Genomic DNA, 15,978 nt, shown 5'->3' with positions numbered 1-15,978 from the left:
GTATATGATTAATTTCTTGGCACTGTGTTTACTTGACTGCTTTCTCTGTGGATAAGCTAAATGCCTAAATTGTTCATTGTAAATGTAAATAAATGCTAATGCTTGTGCTAATGCATGAACCTATTGAAAACAGGTTATATTTGCACTAACTGGATGTGTTGTTTATACTGTATCTCCTTGTACAGTACATACTGCGCACATGGCAAATAAAGGTGATTCTAACAAATCCCGCATCTTGAATGTTAGGTGTCCTTACCCTCGGGCATGGTACGGGCGCTGACATAGGCGGCCATGCTGCAGCGTAAGGGGTCGGTGGGGTGGTTGCAAGCGTGGACCTCTATCTGGTAGCTGGTGAAGTGCCGCAGGTTGGAGATGACGGTGGACTCCTTGGCGTTGGCCGCCACCGTCACCACACTCTTGGTGCTCTCAAAGCTCTCCTCCCCCTCCTCCACGTCCTCCTCCCCCTTGTCTCCCCCGGGCCTGCGCGTTCTGCCTTCTGGCGTGCTTGGGGCGGTGGTGAGGAACGGAAGCGTACGATTGGCGATGCCCATGGCTGACCGCCGCTGTCTGTTGGGTCTGTGGTGTGGGGAGAGAAGCGGTCGTGTCATGCTGGCTCTGGGCTAAATGTCACCTCACGGAAATAAACATGTACACATGCAAAACTAAGAGCAGCTAGTACACCCTGTACAACTTTTAAAGTCGCCAGGGATTCATCGGATCGTAAAGGCACTTCACACTAGAACATAAGTCTCACACACGGGATCACACACTGCAAGATATTTCACTCATCACCGAGAGTAGAACCCTGCAAAGTCAGCGGGAACCTGTGGTACCCATAGGTCACAACGCGAATCTTATTTCCCCTGGGTACAGAGTCTCTTTCTCTCTCTCCCCCCTCTCACTCTCTCTCCCTCCCTCCCGTGTGTTCCACGTGCTCGTCGCAAAATAAACACTCTGTGCAATTCCTCTCAAATACAGACAGAGAGGAGTTTCATCGGGAGAACTAACGTATGCAGAGGAACACGCTATTCCTGTCAGTTCTGCTCCCTGCAGAACATCCTAGTAGTGATTCAGAATACTTGATAATCTAAGACATGATTAGAGACTAGAAGAGAATACAAAACTATGAAAATTAAGTGATTTGGTCAATCAGAACAACCTTCAGTTTGTTCTTAAACAAGTTCAGAGAAGAAAGTTTTAAACCAGTAGAATATTTGTCCCAAAGTGTAGTACCTCTGTATCTAATAGAAAACTGACCATGACTAGTACGATAAAGGGGGGATGGAGATGAGTAGCCTGTCTAGTGTTGTATTTGTGGACTTGATAATTTGTTTGAAAGTAATTACTGAAAGGTCCGGGGATGGAGTTGGGGTATGTTTAAGCTTGTAAATAAAAATGCAAATTTGAGTGTGTTAATCTGAAAAACAGTAAGTAAGTTTTGAAGAGTGGAGCAGAGTGATCGAGTCGTTTTGATAAAGTAGCAGTTCTAACAAATTTCTTCTGGAGTAGGTAAATGGTGTGGAGGTAAGAGACATAGGTGCTGGCCCAGACCATATTGCAATATGTCAAATGTGGGTAAATCAAGCCGTAATATAAAGTAAGCAAACAGTTTTGATTGACCAGACCACTAACTTTTCTGATGACACCAAGCGATCTAGAAACTTTGTTGGGAACTAGATTGATGTGTTCTTTCCAGCTGAGTTTCTCATCTACTAAAACTCCTAAGAATTCTGTAGAGGAGACTTGAGATATCTCAGTGTCATTAATACATAAACCAGATTGAACCCCTAGTGTCTGTGGTGGTGCCAGGAACCAGCCAGACGTCAAAACAGTGACTTGCGAAGGTGTTTTGTGGATACAATTACCAGCTGAACGTGTATAGGGTGTGATAATCTATTGACTTGGTTTGTAAATTAAGGATAACTTGTGCACCAGACAGAGACAAAGCTATTGCAAGTTGCCCATGAATGGGATTATGTAGAGGATCTTAATACTCAACACAAGAGGGTGCATGTGAGCCTTAACTGACTGTGGGAATGTGACCAGAGCACAAAGTCAAATGTTTTGTTTAAAGCGCTATAATTATTCTCATACTGTAGTACTCATTGCTATAGAGCAGGGGTTTTCAACAGGTGGTCCGTGGACCACTGGTGGTCCGTGAAGGTATTGCATGTGGTCCCTGGCCATGCATTTAGTATTTTTTTTATCGACCACTATAGCTGGGAAACGAACTAGTTCATTAAATGACCTGGTGATGTATGCATGATGACATCAATGTTGTCAGTTACTGGGAAGTCGGATGTCGAGAACTTCCACAGAAAGGGAGTTTGAATTTCAAGGGAAACCGTAGGCGGAAGACACATGATGCAATCGCATGTGTCTGCTATCTATGAGTTTAATATGGAAGGTTAAGAGAACAGAATAAGGGCAACCATTGGAAAGGTATAGCCCCGGACGACTAGCAAATGCCAGTTAAATTACTGACTGTTAAGGGCTTGATTTAATTCACCTCAAATTAACAAATTAAACGAAGCCCTTAACTGTCAATATTTAATTATTTCAGACTTTTTCCTCAACACCACGCCCATATCCCCCCACCCAACACAACAGTGGTCCCAAGGCTTATTCTTAGTCAGGGTGGTGGTCCCTGGTTCATAATCAGTTGAAAACCCCTGCTATAGAGTATAAAGTGTTTGTTCAGCAACAGGGCCCCCCCCCATCTTTCCAGCTCTTCCATAAACAGAAAATCAGCTTCAATTTTATATTGTTCAAGTTCCAATTTCGTCTGGTCAATTCTTCGTGTAATCACTTGTTTAATCCAGAACCTGTGTGAGTTCTCTTTCCTGATTGGATAAAATAGGTATCCTGATGTATAAATGCATGTTCTGCTTAATAAAGAGCAGGAGAGACGGGGAGACTCTGTTACGGTTACTGAACAAACATCAATGAGTACTATCAGAATATGGAGCTAGTTAATACTTAATCACTTACCCTACCATTAAATTAAATTGGCACACAAAAAAACGTTCAAAGCAGCTAAAATGTACAGCTCAAAGCTTTTGCTCTGACTTCCATATATGGTATTCACTCTTCTTAAACTGGAACAGTTGAGTGTAAACTTTTGAACTATTGAATATATTAAATATAATAACTCACAAAAACACAACAAATATACAGAATTCCCAAATTATTGTTTATGAGACTCTCTTCACAAACCATGTTGTGTGTCAGCTGTCGTATGGATTGGTGTTGTGAACAGATGACAAATCATTACAGGAAATACATTAAACTGATTCAACAATCATTAGTGTACACATATAGATGTTAAGGGTTTTTAGCAGTACAGGTCAGACAAATATGTGTACAGACAGCCAGAGGGGCATGACCATTCATTACAAGGAAATATGTCCAATACTAGAATTTCGCCGCCCTTCGGGCGGCTCATCCTAGTTCCGTTGCAGCGCAATGGGAAGAAGGAAATTGCGAGATTTGACAGACTCCACTTCATGTTTCAGCTGTGTTTTTAAACCCAGTATTGTGCCCTTCACATGTATTAACGGATGGGTATTATTATTATTTGTTGTATTTTATTTTCACATCAAAGCAAATTAAATTAAATTAAAATAAGCACACATGAAACTGCTTTTTACTGTTTTTGTTTACTTACAATAAGTTACTGTTTTTGGAAACCAAAAGATGTTGAGAATGGAGCAGAACATACTGTAGTATATTTTTGTGGGGACCTTGACTGCATTATAGTAGGCCTACAATCTTTTGGATTGCAGTGACCCCACATTGTTTCTTTGGGAACAATATTTGTAGTTACAATGAGGGCTACATGAGCCGAAGGGAGAGAAACACGGCGCCTCTCTCCAGTCCGTGCGTATGGTGCTGCTGGTGGCTGAATAACAACGGATCGCATCGCTGACTGACATAAACGCACAGTTACAATTCAGAGGCACTTCAATAACAAAACTCAACTAATAACGCTTGTGTGTGTTAATCTGCCCGATGCTGACGTTAGTATGTAATGTTTAGATTGTTTTCCTCTTGTACATGCGTTTGTGGGCACAGTGGCAGGGGGTGAAAAGCCGATTTGTCCCATGGTGTGCACTGCGCAACTGTGCAGTGTAAAACATGCTGAAATCAAACCACACACACACACACACACACACAGTCATTCAGTCACAAATCCTCCACAGTGTGATTACGTGTCTGCAGTGACACTGATGCGAGGTTACAATGAGTCCGTGGTGTGGTGAGACTGGGAAAGGAATAATGCGCGGAAGAGCTTGGCATCCGACTGCGCGCGTTGTGTCGATGAGATGGGCGCGTTGGGAAATACCGCACCGAAGCACACTCGCCTATTAGTTTGCATTGCATTTGCACAGTGCGCTCAGTGCGATATTTCCGAACGTGGCCGTTGTGTGTGTGTGGGTGTGTGTGTGTGGCTGGCTGGCCTGTGTTTTGCTGCGTGGGGATCGCCATGTGAGGGGGCTAGCCAATAAGGGCCCTGTGTTGCATGTGGAGAATTGTGTAGGTTAGTGTGTGTGGTGTAGCCGAACGGGGTGGTGAGAACATGAGGGGGATGTAGCACAGCAATCGGTGACCCCTACATTAAGCTGTGTTGCTCCCAACATGCAGTGCAAATGCGTGTTGTAGCAACCGTAGCCAATGGGAAAACAGGATGCAGTGTTGCCAGGTCCGCGAATTGTAAGCGAGTTGTAAGTAGCGTGTTGAATGGCATTTTTTCTGGGCTTGTTTTCATAGACCTGGCAACAAATTAGGCGGGGGTGTCGGTGCTTGTGGCGTGTTTGTGTTTATTATTGATATTGATATTGTTTGTGAGTCTGGGCGGGAGGCGGCTTTAGTGGCAGTGCAATGACAATTTTTACGCGGGTGATGTTGAGTGTGGGCGTGCTGCGCGACATGAGGAGATAGCCATGGATCGACGCGGAGGGTAAGTCTGTGACGTGTTAGTGTGTTTAGTGGGTTGTTGCAGTGTGTGTTGCAGTGTGTCAGTGACGTAGTAGCTGGTGCCTTTTGTTCCTGGGTGCGAACAGCGTTTTGGGCACACCTTTTCAATTGTATAATAGATGTCACCAACAAATAACAGCTTGTGCGTCTGGTTTCCATGGTAATGAAGCCTATCTATCACGCACCTGGCACCATTCATGCCTCCTGCAAAAGATAACTGACCAGCTGACAATGTTGATATAATGTTGATTGGACATACAATTAAAAACGTAACTTTATGGATGATGTTTTAGCGTTTTTGCTTTCATTTGTAATTTGGTTTTATTTGGAAGAATAAGCTGTGAGGCAGAGGAAGGTAAAAAATCACACCCGTGTGAACTGAGTGGTGCAAGGTCTTATATAGCCTGATCAGCTGTGGTCTGACGTAATGTCAGTGACCATAGTAACCATGCTCATTTTTTTGGGTGCCACGTACAGGTACACACATACATAGACACATAGACACATAGATACAGACAAAGCTGGTTGTTGGAGTGGTTTGCACCACTCAAAAATAAATACACCATCAAGCACAGTCTTATGGGAACCAATTGATATTTCCTTGAAGATTTGAGAAGGAATCTAACATTCCTGGTGCAATGACAGTCGTAAGCGGAATAGCGGATATACATCCTAAAACCACTGCCTACCTAAGCTTCCAGTTCCTTCCAAATGAGAGCTCCATAAGACCGTCTTACTTACTTTATCTCGAAGACCTCGTTGTGAAGATAATTCTCAAAGGTTTTGCGGTACTCCGAGTCCTCTTTCTCCTTCTTCAGCTCCTTGTCGGTTTTGGGACAGGAGCAGCAGCGAGTCCCGTGTCCATACTCCTCCGTCTGGTTCCACTTGTGCTCCTCGTCACTGTCCACCTGGGTGGGCACACGCGACGGCAGCTTCATCCCTGCAGACAAGGAAGGGTTGACACTGAGTGCACGCAACATGACTTATTATTACTTATTGTAATATTTATGGCCCTGTATAGTCCAATTTTCTCATGTCTATATTCAGAACAATCATACTTGTACAAGTTTAAGTTGAGGCAACTGTAAAAAAAAATTACAATGAAGATAATAATATCATTCGATCCACTGTTATATCATAATTTATATAATTTATAATATAACATAGACTACAGGAGAACACAGCTAGCATGAGGAACAAATGCAGATATACAATAAGAGTGTAATAGATGGACATATGCATATAATTATAAACAAACCCATGTACTGTACATGCGCACAGACACACACACAAAGACAAATACGACGACAAATGCATGTACATACACAACACCAAGATGTATGCATATCTGTGCACACATCCACACACCATAAGTCAGTCAAGACTTACTTATAAACAGATATTCTGGATATGAATTCAGAGTATGCAGGCCAGGTGCAATATGTTTGGTTTCAGAAGTGTTCTGGTTTCAGATTGTAGCCCAAGTAGTACTGACCAATTACAATTAAACAGGCTTTGGTAACACGACTTTAGCATCCAGGTAAACAGTCTATGTGGTGAGAAAAAGAGGCGGAATGCAATTCCTGAAATACAATCTCTCAGTCAAAACCAGCTCAAAAACCCATCGATATCGTCAGATGAACTTTTATCCTGGTGTAAACTTCTAGTCATCTCTCAACTGCATCCTCGCATCTCAAGTTGCTAATCCAATTGTAAACAACAACCGCCTGGACACATGGTAGTGGAAGGCGTGGCCCGGATATCCACTGGCTACAACGGAAGCCCAGAAACATTGGCCCTTACCCCCAGACACTAAATCCTCATCAGACAATAGCCAATGGGTTCCTAGATAGACAGAAACATACAGTACAGTCGGAACCATTGCACTGATCTCTGAACTGGCGATACAAATCACTTTGTAAAGACTCAGTGCCTCCCTGCTTGACACTCAGCATCAAGGGTTGGATTGGGGGTAAGTCCCTGCGACATACTAGCGTCATGTCCAGGGGGTGTACTTGTACATCAAGCTGCCTCACGCTACAGAAACAGGAGATAAGCTCCTGCCCTATGGGCCTCATGGCTCGGCAAGGCTACTACGGTGTGTGTACTGTAATGACCCGGCCGTGGATCGAACCCTGACCTCCCAGTCTCAGGGCGGACACTCTAACCACAAGGCCACTGAGCTGAACACACACCGTAGGCCTGAGAGATATTCGCACAGATAGCCGGATGGGCATGACCAATTGTTATGTTGTAAACAGAATCTAAAAGCATAAGTGTAAACATATGGCTGGAGCCATTGCATTGACCTTGGCGCTGTCTGCAAAGCCAGACAGATATGTGCACAGACATCCGGAGGGGCATGTCAGTCTCCACCCTCCTCCCAATGAGATTGACTAGCAGTAACACAACCTCCCCACTGCCTACCATCTTGGAGTTGAGGGAGACAACATGATTACTGTACAAACAGGAGTTTTACACTGGCGGTGTTCACATGAGGGTCAGGCTATGACAGTAACCATTCCATTTGTCTGAACTTTTCATGAACTTGAGTCCACTTAACGAGCAGATCCAATTGTTCGCGTTCCACCTGTCAGGGTGAGACACCGTGTCAGTGGTTTGACACCCGCACATCCGCACATCAAAGTCACCCGAGTCATGTTCACATGTTGTTTAAGTGATGCGGGATCCCAGGTGAGCTTTGATGTGCAACTATACTCAGTACTTTAAATTAATCTCCTCTGAAAAACCCAAATAAATCATGTAGCCTAACCACTTACAGTAAGCCCTACTGTACACTTTGTCGTACGATGGTGTCACATTGAGAAAATAGCCAATCTACAAGCTCACGGCACGACCTGCTATTTTCGCTACTTTTTGGAAGAGTTTACCTATAACAAAATGCCCAAAATAGAGATGCCAAGTTGAACGTGGTTAAACATGCATTACTCTTCTTCAGGGAGGTCAGATCTAAGGAAGGGGTCATCCACAGGTCAGTGTCTCTGGGGTAACTGTGTGTTGAAGTGCTTCCTCGAGGGGATGAAGAATGTGAAGAGCTGTCTGGCTAATGGAAGGCTGGCTGTGATGAGTGAGTCTCTGTATCACACACACACACACACACACACACACACACACACACACACACACACACACACACAGACATACTACAGTACGTAGATTACAGACATGCACGCGAGCAGGCAGACGCTGGCTGCATGACCTGACTCACCCTTCTGACAGTAGTCAAACTTGTAGAGCTCGCTGGCCTCGGGCTGGCGCTGGCAGAACACCAGGTAGTGAGTGATGTTGCCATTTGGATCGTTGGGAGGTTTCCACTTCAGGATGATTTGAGATGAGGAGTTGGAGGACGATATCGGGTCCAGCGGGACAGAGGGCTCTGCGGGGACACCACAGGAACACCAATGAGCGTTAATGAATAGAGCTGGTTATTGCTCTGGAAAGAGTGTGGTATCACAAACAATATACACAGTTTGATCACTGCTGATCACTGCTACAGGTAATGTGTCCATCAACCGCGACGTACTGTAAGTATTCAAAGTCTAGCTCAGGGGTATTGGAAAAAGTTCACATCACAGACCCACAAACTGAATTTCATTAGGTCATCTCTGTCCTAGAGACCCTGAAAGCATAGTCTAAATGTCATAATTGTACATAAGAAACAGATTCATGGTGGTTATATTGAATGGTTGAGCATACGTTTTGTCATTGTAATCATTTTAGTGTGTAATTCAAGTGATTTGAATTATGGTGAGATTAAATTAACCCAGTCCCGGAACCTAAGCGAAGACTCACTTCCTGGTGGCATTCTGTGTACATTTGGGCTTCCCTCAAATGTTGTGCTCTTTTGGCCATTGTGCTGTTATTCCTTTGTGGTTAAAGGTATATTCAGTGATTTTACTTAATTCAAATATCACTTATTTTTTCTGGATAATCCTCCCTACTATAGAGTGTGCTGACCATATAAGGAGTTCCTCCCTGTCCCCAGTGAGCCCCTGGGGTCAAAAAACCCTAGTTTCAGTTTTGGTGGCGAGTGGCAAAGCCTTCATCCAATCAGGATGAGAGGGGCCTTCCTCCAATCATGATAGACTGGGGGCGGGCCTTGGTGCACATGCTGTTGGCCTGTTGCACTTCCCCCCACTGTAGAGCGTGCATGTGCACATTTTGTTACCGGGGCGGACTGGGTGGTTTTCCAAATCACCCAAATCACTGAATGCTCCTTTAAATACCCATGATAAAGCACAGCGTGTGGGTGTTTATCTGTGCGATCTGTTGCTCTGTTCATATTGATGAAAAGGGCACACAAACCCAACTTGTGTCACTGACACAACAATGGAGCTATTGAAGAAGATAAGATATATCACCCACTCTGGGACTGTGTGGACTCTTGCTAGCAACTTGGAGGCAATTCTTTATGAAGAATTCCAGCATTTCTTAAGATTTTCTGAAATATTGATTAATGAAATGAACGCAACAACTGTTGCAACAAAATAAACAAAATTGTATTTTGAGAATTTTACCAAAATTTGAGTTTTAGTCCAGTGGGAAGAAGGGATTATCAACGTATCCTGGAGATATACTTCTAATCAGCGTTTCTAGATGGTGTTACTGTGCTCAGTGTTACTGTGAGAATCTTCTTGGATTATATGTGTTAACCCATTTTGGGCGGGAACCCCTTTTGGTGTTAGCATTATGTTATGCTTTAGCTATTTTTGAAAAATCGAAGAACGACTGACATAGAAACATAGCTTTTTCAGAAAACTGTCAGGATGTAGAAGACATTTTTAGAATCTGATCTCAGGTCAAAATGGGTTAAGTGGAGAACACTGCACCAGTGCATTCAAAGGAAAGGTGGAGCCTTTGACAGATCTGGAAAAGAACCCCAAGTTCCACGATGATGGTGTTACTAATTTGCATAGAAATGGCACGTGACAAAAAACATTCTTGGCGAATGCTTTCGCTTTTGTCCGTCTTGCGCCGGTCCAAGAATTTCACCTCGAGCGGCGCAATACGAATGCCCCCGGCCGTCCCTCTTAACATAGCTCATCATTTTGTACACAATTTGTCCAATCTAGAAACACTGATTAGAATTATATTTGCTGCAGTGTATGCTTGTGTGCTTGTATGCTCCGAGCCAGAATCTGAGATTTGCATAAACAATGGTGGGAAGTTGAAAGTTGATCTGCTATTTTTCAATAGCTAAAGTATAACATAATGCTTAAGGTTCCCGCCCAAAATGGGTTAAATAACACAACACGTTGTTGCCCGGTGTCATCATACCATGTATGTACGTCTGGTACAGACATAGTGGAGCAGGTTGCTAATTCATACTGCATGAATCAGATGTTTGACGTAGGCAGTACAACTAAAGGTAACAGACTTCGCATAGTTTCACATCTCTTCCGTGTTTAAAAAACAAACAAATCAGCCACCAACCTTTATAGGGGGATATTTCTACGTCAAGGATTTATGTATTAGCAAGAGTTCAGCAGAAGTACGGAGGTGTGCGCTTGAATGTGTGTGTGTGTGTGTGTGTGTGTGTGTGTGTGTGTATGCCGGTGATGCGTACAGTACACAACAGTGGCATTTCCTTGTATCCCAAGGACATTAAAACACACCCACACACCCACTTCGAGATTATGTTAACCTGACAGGCACAGCGCACTGGTCTGACCGCATTGTCAGACTAAGTTTCACCAGTACCACTTTATGTCTAATGACAGCTTCTCTCACACAGGCTTGGCATGACACAGATGGTGAACCCCGGTGAAGGGCAGCCTTGCGCTCGTGTCCCGTTTCGTGCGAGCGAGGGATGCAATGTTTAACGAGGTCTATCTAGGAGGAAAGACGCACGCATGTACTGTACTGTAGAAAAGGAAGCCGGTCAGACAGGACAATGTGGTTTTTATTGGTCTAAAACCACACAGACAGAGAGGCGTGCGACGCGACGCCACACGCACGCACGCACGCACGCACGCACGCACGCACGCACGCACGCACGCACGCACGCACGCACGCACGCACGCACGCACGCACGCACGCACGCACGCACGCACAGGGTGGTGGTGGTGATGAGTGCAATTAGATGACAGGGAAGAGATTTATAACTGAGGCAGACGTACACCTTGCACGAAGCAGCACCCTGTAGGTTGGTAGTGCCCTGGGGCAAATCGTGCCATCTGCCTTCCGCTTCCTTGTTCTTGTGCCAAGGACTTTCTGGTGGCAGCCAATCTGACATTTAGAATGTTGACTGTAGGCCTACTAGGCCAGTGGTTCCCAAACCTTTTCATGTCAACCTTTTCATGTCAACCGTAACGTGTCTAAATACTTGTGTTGCTTCAATGTTGTTTTACCATATTGTTTGTGTTGATTGTATGCTTGTTATATGTTCATGTACAGCACTTTGCTTGTTATATGTTCATGTACAGCACTTTGCTTGTTATATGTTCATGTACAGCACTTTGGTTGACCTTCTGGTCTTTGTAAATGGGCTCTATAAATACAGTTTGATTTGATTTGATTTGATGTCAAGGACCCCCAAATTGACACTAATTAGCCCTGCGGACCCCCATTTGAAAAGATATGCCAGAGACCCCCATAAGAGAAGATTACGGCTCTAGCAGTGATTCTCAACCTGTTTAATTTCAAGGACCCTCAGTTTGATATGCAATGCATTAGTCTACGGACCCCCATTTAACGGCATTTCTATCTCTGAGACCCCAACTTATATTGTAAAAATCAAAGTTAATTTAACTCTCAGAGTGTACAAATGGAACCAAATGGACCTGTTAGGGTCCATTTGGTTCCATTCGTACACTTTTTCCATTAGAGTTACAGACCCATAAGGGTCCATTTGGTTCCAAACTATCATTTAGCTGGGGACCCCCTAGCTAAAGTATAACATAATGCTTTAAAACACCAAAAGGGGTTCCCGCCCAAAACGGGTTAAATGAGACTTACTGGTGGCGTTAGTGCGCACGTAGATGATCCTGCTCTTGGCGCCATGGACCTGGTTCTCGTCGGAGGCCGACAGCTGGGTCTTGACCATGATGGCATACTGTGTCCAGGGCTTCAGTGGTAGGATGAGGTGGCCAGGCTCCATCTTCTCCTTGCTGCCCTCGGTGGCCCTGGGTGGAGGGTCCACGTCTGCGATCACCCACCCGCTATTGGAGCCGCAGGCATCCTGGCCGTCAAACTCTGTCACGTTCTTAAAGGGTCTGATGAGGGGATGAACATTCGGAATGAGTTCTTCCAAGATTCTGGTATTGTTTTCTGAATTTTATGTTCTGTTTTTCCTTTTTTTTCTCCTTTAGAGTTCTGTTCTCGTTTATGATGCTGACAACCCAATTTTGGATAAATACAGTACAATGAGTACTAACGACAAAACTGAGTACAGTAACGGCCAAGCTACACCAGGCTTTTCGTGCACAAAACGTGCACGTTTACCCCCGCACGTGCGTTTAATTTAGGTCCAGTCCTATTTTAAAAAACGCACGTGCGGGCCACGCGTTTAGGGTAAACGCACGTGAAAAGCCTGGTGTAGCTTGGCCGTAATTCTGTCAATTTACATGTGACTTACATTTCGGTCAGTTTGACATGACTAATCTCAACCTACAGAAGAACATGGTGCTCTAGAAACCCAGCACTGCAACAACAGTGTCAGTGAAGGGCTAATGAAGTACCTGTGAGTGCTTTGAGAAGGCAAGCATGGCTTGAAATTAGCCCCCCAGCCAAATGGTGAATGCAACATTTGTTCTCATTAAGTCCAGTTTATAAGCCATTTTAGCAGGGAACAAACATTATGTTTGATCAGATCCGTTGAAAAAAAACCAAGGCACATCTTCCAAAAAGAGTTAATTATGAATCCTAGTTCATCGACATCGTAGAACAATAAAAATAGCCTACATGTTTTGACTCTAAAAAACTATTAGCAAAAAAGCAGCAAAAATGTAATAATAATAATAATAATAATTTCCAAATTAATGATTCAATCCACTTGCCACAGTGGCACAGTGATCAAAGACTTAACTTCATGCCCCGTTTGTGGATTTACTACCCACTCTGGCATGAAGCCAGCCCTGTATTTGTCTTTTTATTTTATTTCACAAGCCACTTTAACAGCTAAAAACACAAGCCAGCAAAGGTCTAAATCTACTAGTCACAGTGGCTGGTTCATGACCCAAAAAAAAAAAAAGGTTTAGTTTCATACCCTGGTTGAATCACTTACGCTTCTTTGTAGAGGACCATGAATCCCAGGAGGTCTCTGAAGTCTGGAGGCCAGAAGGGCTCCCACTTGATGATGATCTTGTCGCTCAGGGTGCGGACCTGAGTGAACTTTAACTCCTTGTTCTCACCTGAGGGACAGAGAAACTCTCTTCAATAACTCAAAAGAATCTGCCTAATATTGTCTATGACGTATTTTATCGTCGTTATTCGTGCAATTAGAGGAATGAGGAGGACATAGAAAAAGTAAGTACTAACCCAAATAAGTTGTGAGATACCCTTTTGGAAATAGCTTGGTTAGAAACGTGTAAGGAATTCAATTCATAGCTATCAAAGGCCTTTTAACTTGTGAAATACTATCATTGGCTTCATTGCTTTTGTTTCTTAAATAAAATGCTCTTCCTTTGACTCTATGTGTTGTTTTATAAATAGTTAGTAGCGCACAGAGCAAGGATGTAGTCTGGTATGATCTCTCATCGAGGATAGTAATTGTGGTTTGAGATGCGCGGGTTTAAAGGACCACAACTTTGCAGTAACCACATTAACTTCATCAGCTTGGTCTCCGCGGGCTGGGTTATGTACTGAGGAAAAGCTTCACAACCACAGTAGGAAATCATTCTGACTGATACTAATTGACTTTGTGTGTGCGAGGTCTCCATCATATTCACTTATCCCCATTGTTACGTTTCACTTTAAAAGGTGCTTAAAGTGATGTTTTTCTTTTTGATCAGTTCAGTCTTTGCATGTGCGACACAAAAGTACCGTGCGTTTGTTTTGGTAATAGCCTACTGCAGACGCAGCCATGCTGATTCACGTAATCCCGTTGAATAAAACGGAACCAGCCGGACCGACGTTAATGGCTTAATGTACGCAGGACCCGCATTTTCAAACTGTCCACAAGTTGCGACGGACCCGACGGTACTATAAAACATGCGAGTGATTCTTGCAGCGCGCTGCGGTCTGAGCCCGATAGCTACACACTAGTAGTGTGTGTGTGTGTGCATGTGTGCGGAGGAGGAAGACTGCAGGAGGCGTGTGTGTGTGACTGTGTGTAGCTTAATGAATGATGATGCAAAGGGAGGCTAGGCAGACAAAGTAAGTTAAGTAACGCAACAGAGTTACAGAATCAAACAACTTGGCAATGGCAACCCAACTACAATAATAATAATAATAACTTGGATTTATATAGCCCTTTCAAGAAACCCAAGGACGCTTTACAAAACAAAAAACAAAACAAACAAACTAGTTGCCAAACAACTAGTTGCCAAACAAACAAACTAGTTACACAAGCTATCTCTGGTGTTGTTCAATCATGACTGTGCGCTACACAGTGACAGATTTGTTATGTGCTGGACGTTCCTGAGCCGCGCGCACGGGTGCACGTTAGGGGGAACACTGCACATGCGTTAATTGCGTTAATTTAATTAATTGACGCCGTAAACGCGATCATTTTGACAGCCTTAATTCGTTTTGGTTCTTACATGAGGTCTGGTCTCCGTTGGTCTTGGACGCAATGTCGTTCTTGACCTGACGTTCCTTGGTTCCTGTGACCTCCTCCATCTTTCGGATCTCAGACATGCAGAGCTTTGAGTTGTAGTGGAAGAACATGCGTCCCTGAAGGATTGTCAGCTTGTGCTTGTTCCAATCCCACAGCTGACGCAGATTTTGGTTGTCCAAGGCATAGAACGAGTAGTTCCTGATGAAGGGGCCCAGAAGAATGAACACCAGATGAATACCAAATTAGGGTTGGGTGATGACTTCAATTCAATATCACGATTATTTCAAACTTTTGCCTTGGTTACAATTAATAATGAACAATTATAAAGTGAAAATAGCTGATCTACAAGCTTACGATGCGTCACATTGTGAGCTTGTAGATTGACTATTTTCTATATTTTTGTAAGTACTCAAAATCACTTTACATAAAAAGAAAAAGGAACCAAAGAAAAATAATAAAGTGCTTAATCAGACTAATCTTCAGCCAATTTGTTTTGTGTCGATTCATTGATATAAGATATATTAAAAAGAAATATCTCCCAAAAAAAGCCTGCTTCTGGATGATTAGATCAACCTACATTGAGCAAGATTAGTAAGTAGGTTACTGGTTCAAATATAGTAGTAGGCCTATAGTAGTTTAGAATTCCGGTTAACTGCTCAGCCTCATACCAAATGTCAGGGCATATTTCAGCTTACACATGGCAAAGAGCATATTATCCAAAACAACACAAATCATCAAGATGGTTTGGTTTATATGTGGCACCCGGCGGACATCTGTAGCCCAATCGCTTTACAGTGTAAAACGGCTTATATGTTTCTACTGTCCAACCTAAAATCTAAAACCTACAACCCTCGTATATGTGATTTGGGAAAGATGTACTAAAAACAGCCACCGCAAAGAGCCATTTCGAAAAAGGTCAGTCTTTCTGCTTTTAACTTATAATTACAGGATGAGGTTTTGTAACGTGGCAAGGACTAGATTCAAGAGGCTCACCCGACTTCCTGGACCTCACCACGGATGACACGGAGCTTGCGGAAGAAGGAGAGGGAGACGAGGGCATACGAGCGCCGTACGGTCAGGTAGCCAGTGATCTCCTCCAGCTGGCCCAGGCTGGCCTCCAGCTCGGCCGCTATGTTGTCTAGAGAGAGGAGCAAAGTGACAAACCACTGAGTGACCATTGGTGGTGCAGCATGCTTCATTATGTCACTGCAGACGAGTCTCATTGCAGGCATTCTGTCACACCAGCACACTCTCATTTGTCT

At 43.7% G+C, this 15,978-nt stretch overlaps 1 protein-coding gene across 1 annotated transcript in view; it reads right to left on the bottom strand.

The window, feature by feature from the left end:
• Positions 1-15,978, bottom strand: part of insra (insulin receptor a) — a 71,153-nt gene that overhangs the window by 13,192 nt on the left and 41,983 nt on the right. Inside the window, exons 5-11 of the mRNA XM_079530457.1 lie at positions 15,710-15,854; positions 14,700-14,914; positions 13,223-13,349; positions 11,956-12,212; positions 8,207-8,374; positions 5,719-5,917; positions 257-576 (exon numbers count right to left, since the gene is read on the bottom strand). Of these exons, the coding sequence (XP_079386583.1) occupies positions 257-576; positions 5,719-5,917; positions 8,207-8,374; positions 11,956-12,212; positions 13,223-13,349; positions 14,700-14,914; positions 15,710-15,854 (1,431 nt within the window). The remainder of the gene's footprint in view (positions 1-256; positions 577-5,718; positions 5,918-8,206; positions 8,375-11,955; positions 12,213-13,222; positions 13,350-14,699; positions 14,915-15,709; positions 15,855-15,978) is intronic.

This window comes from Electrona antarctica (genome assembly GCF_951216825.1).
Source record: "Electrona antarctica genome assembly, chromosome: 19".
Lineage (NCBI taxonomy): Eukaryota > Metazoa > Chordata > Actinopteri > Myctophiformes > Myctophidae > Electrona > Electrona antarctica.
This window is presented reverse-complemented; position numbering and strand designations above follow the sequence as displayed.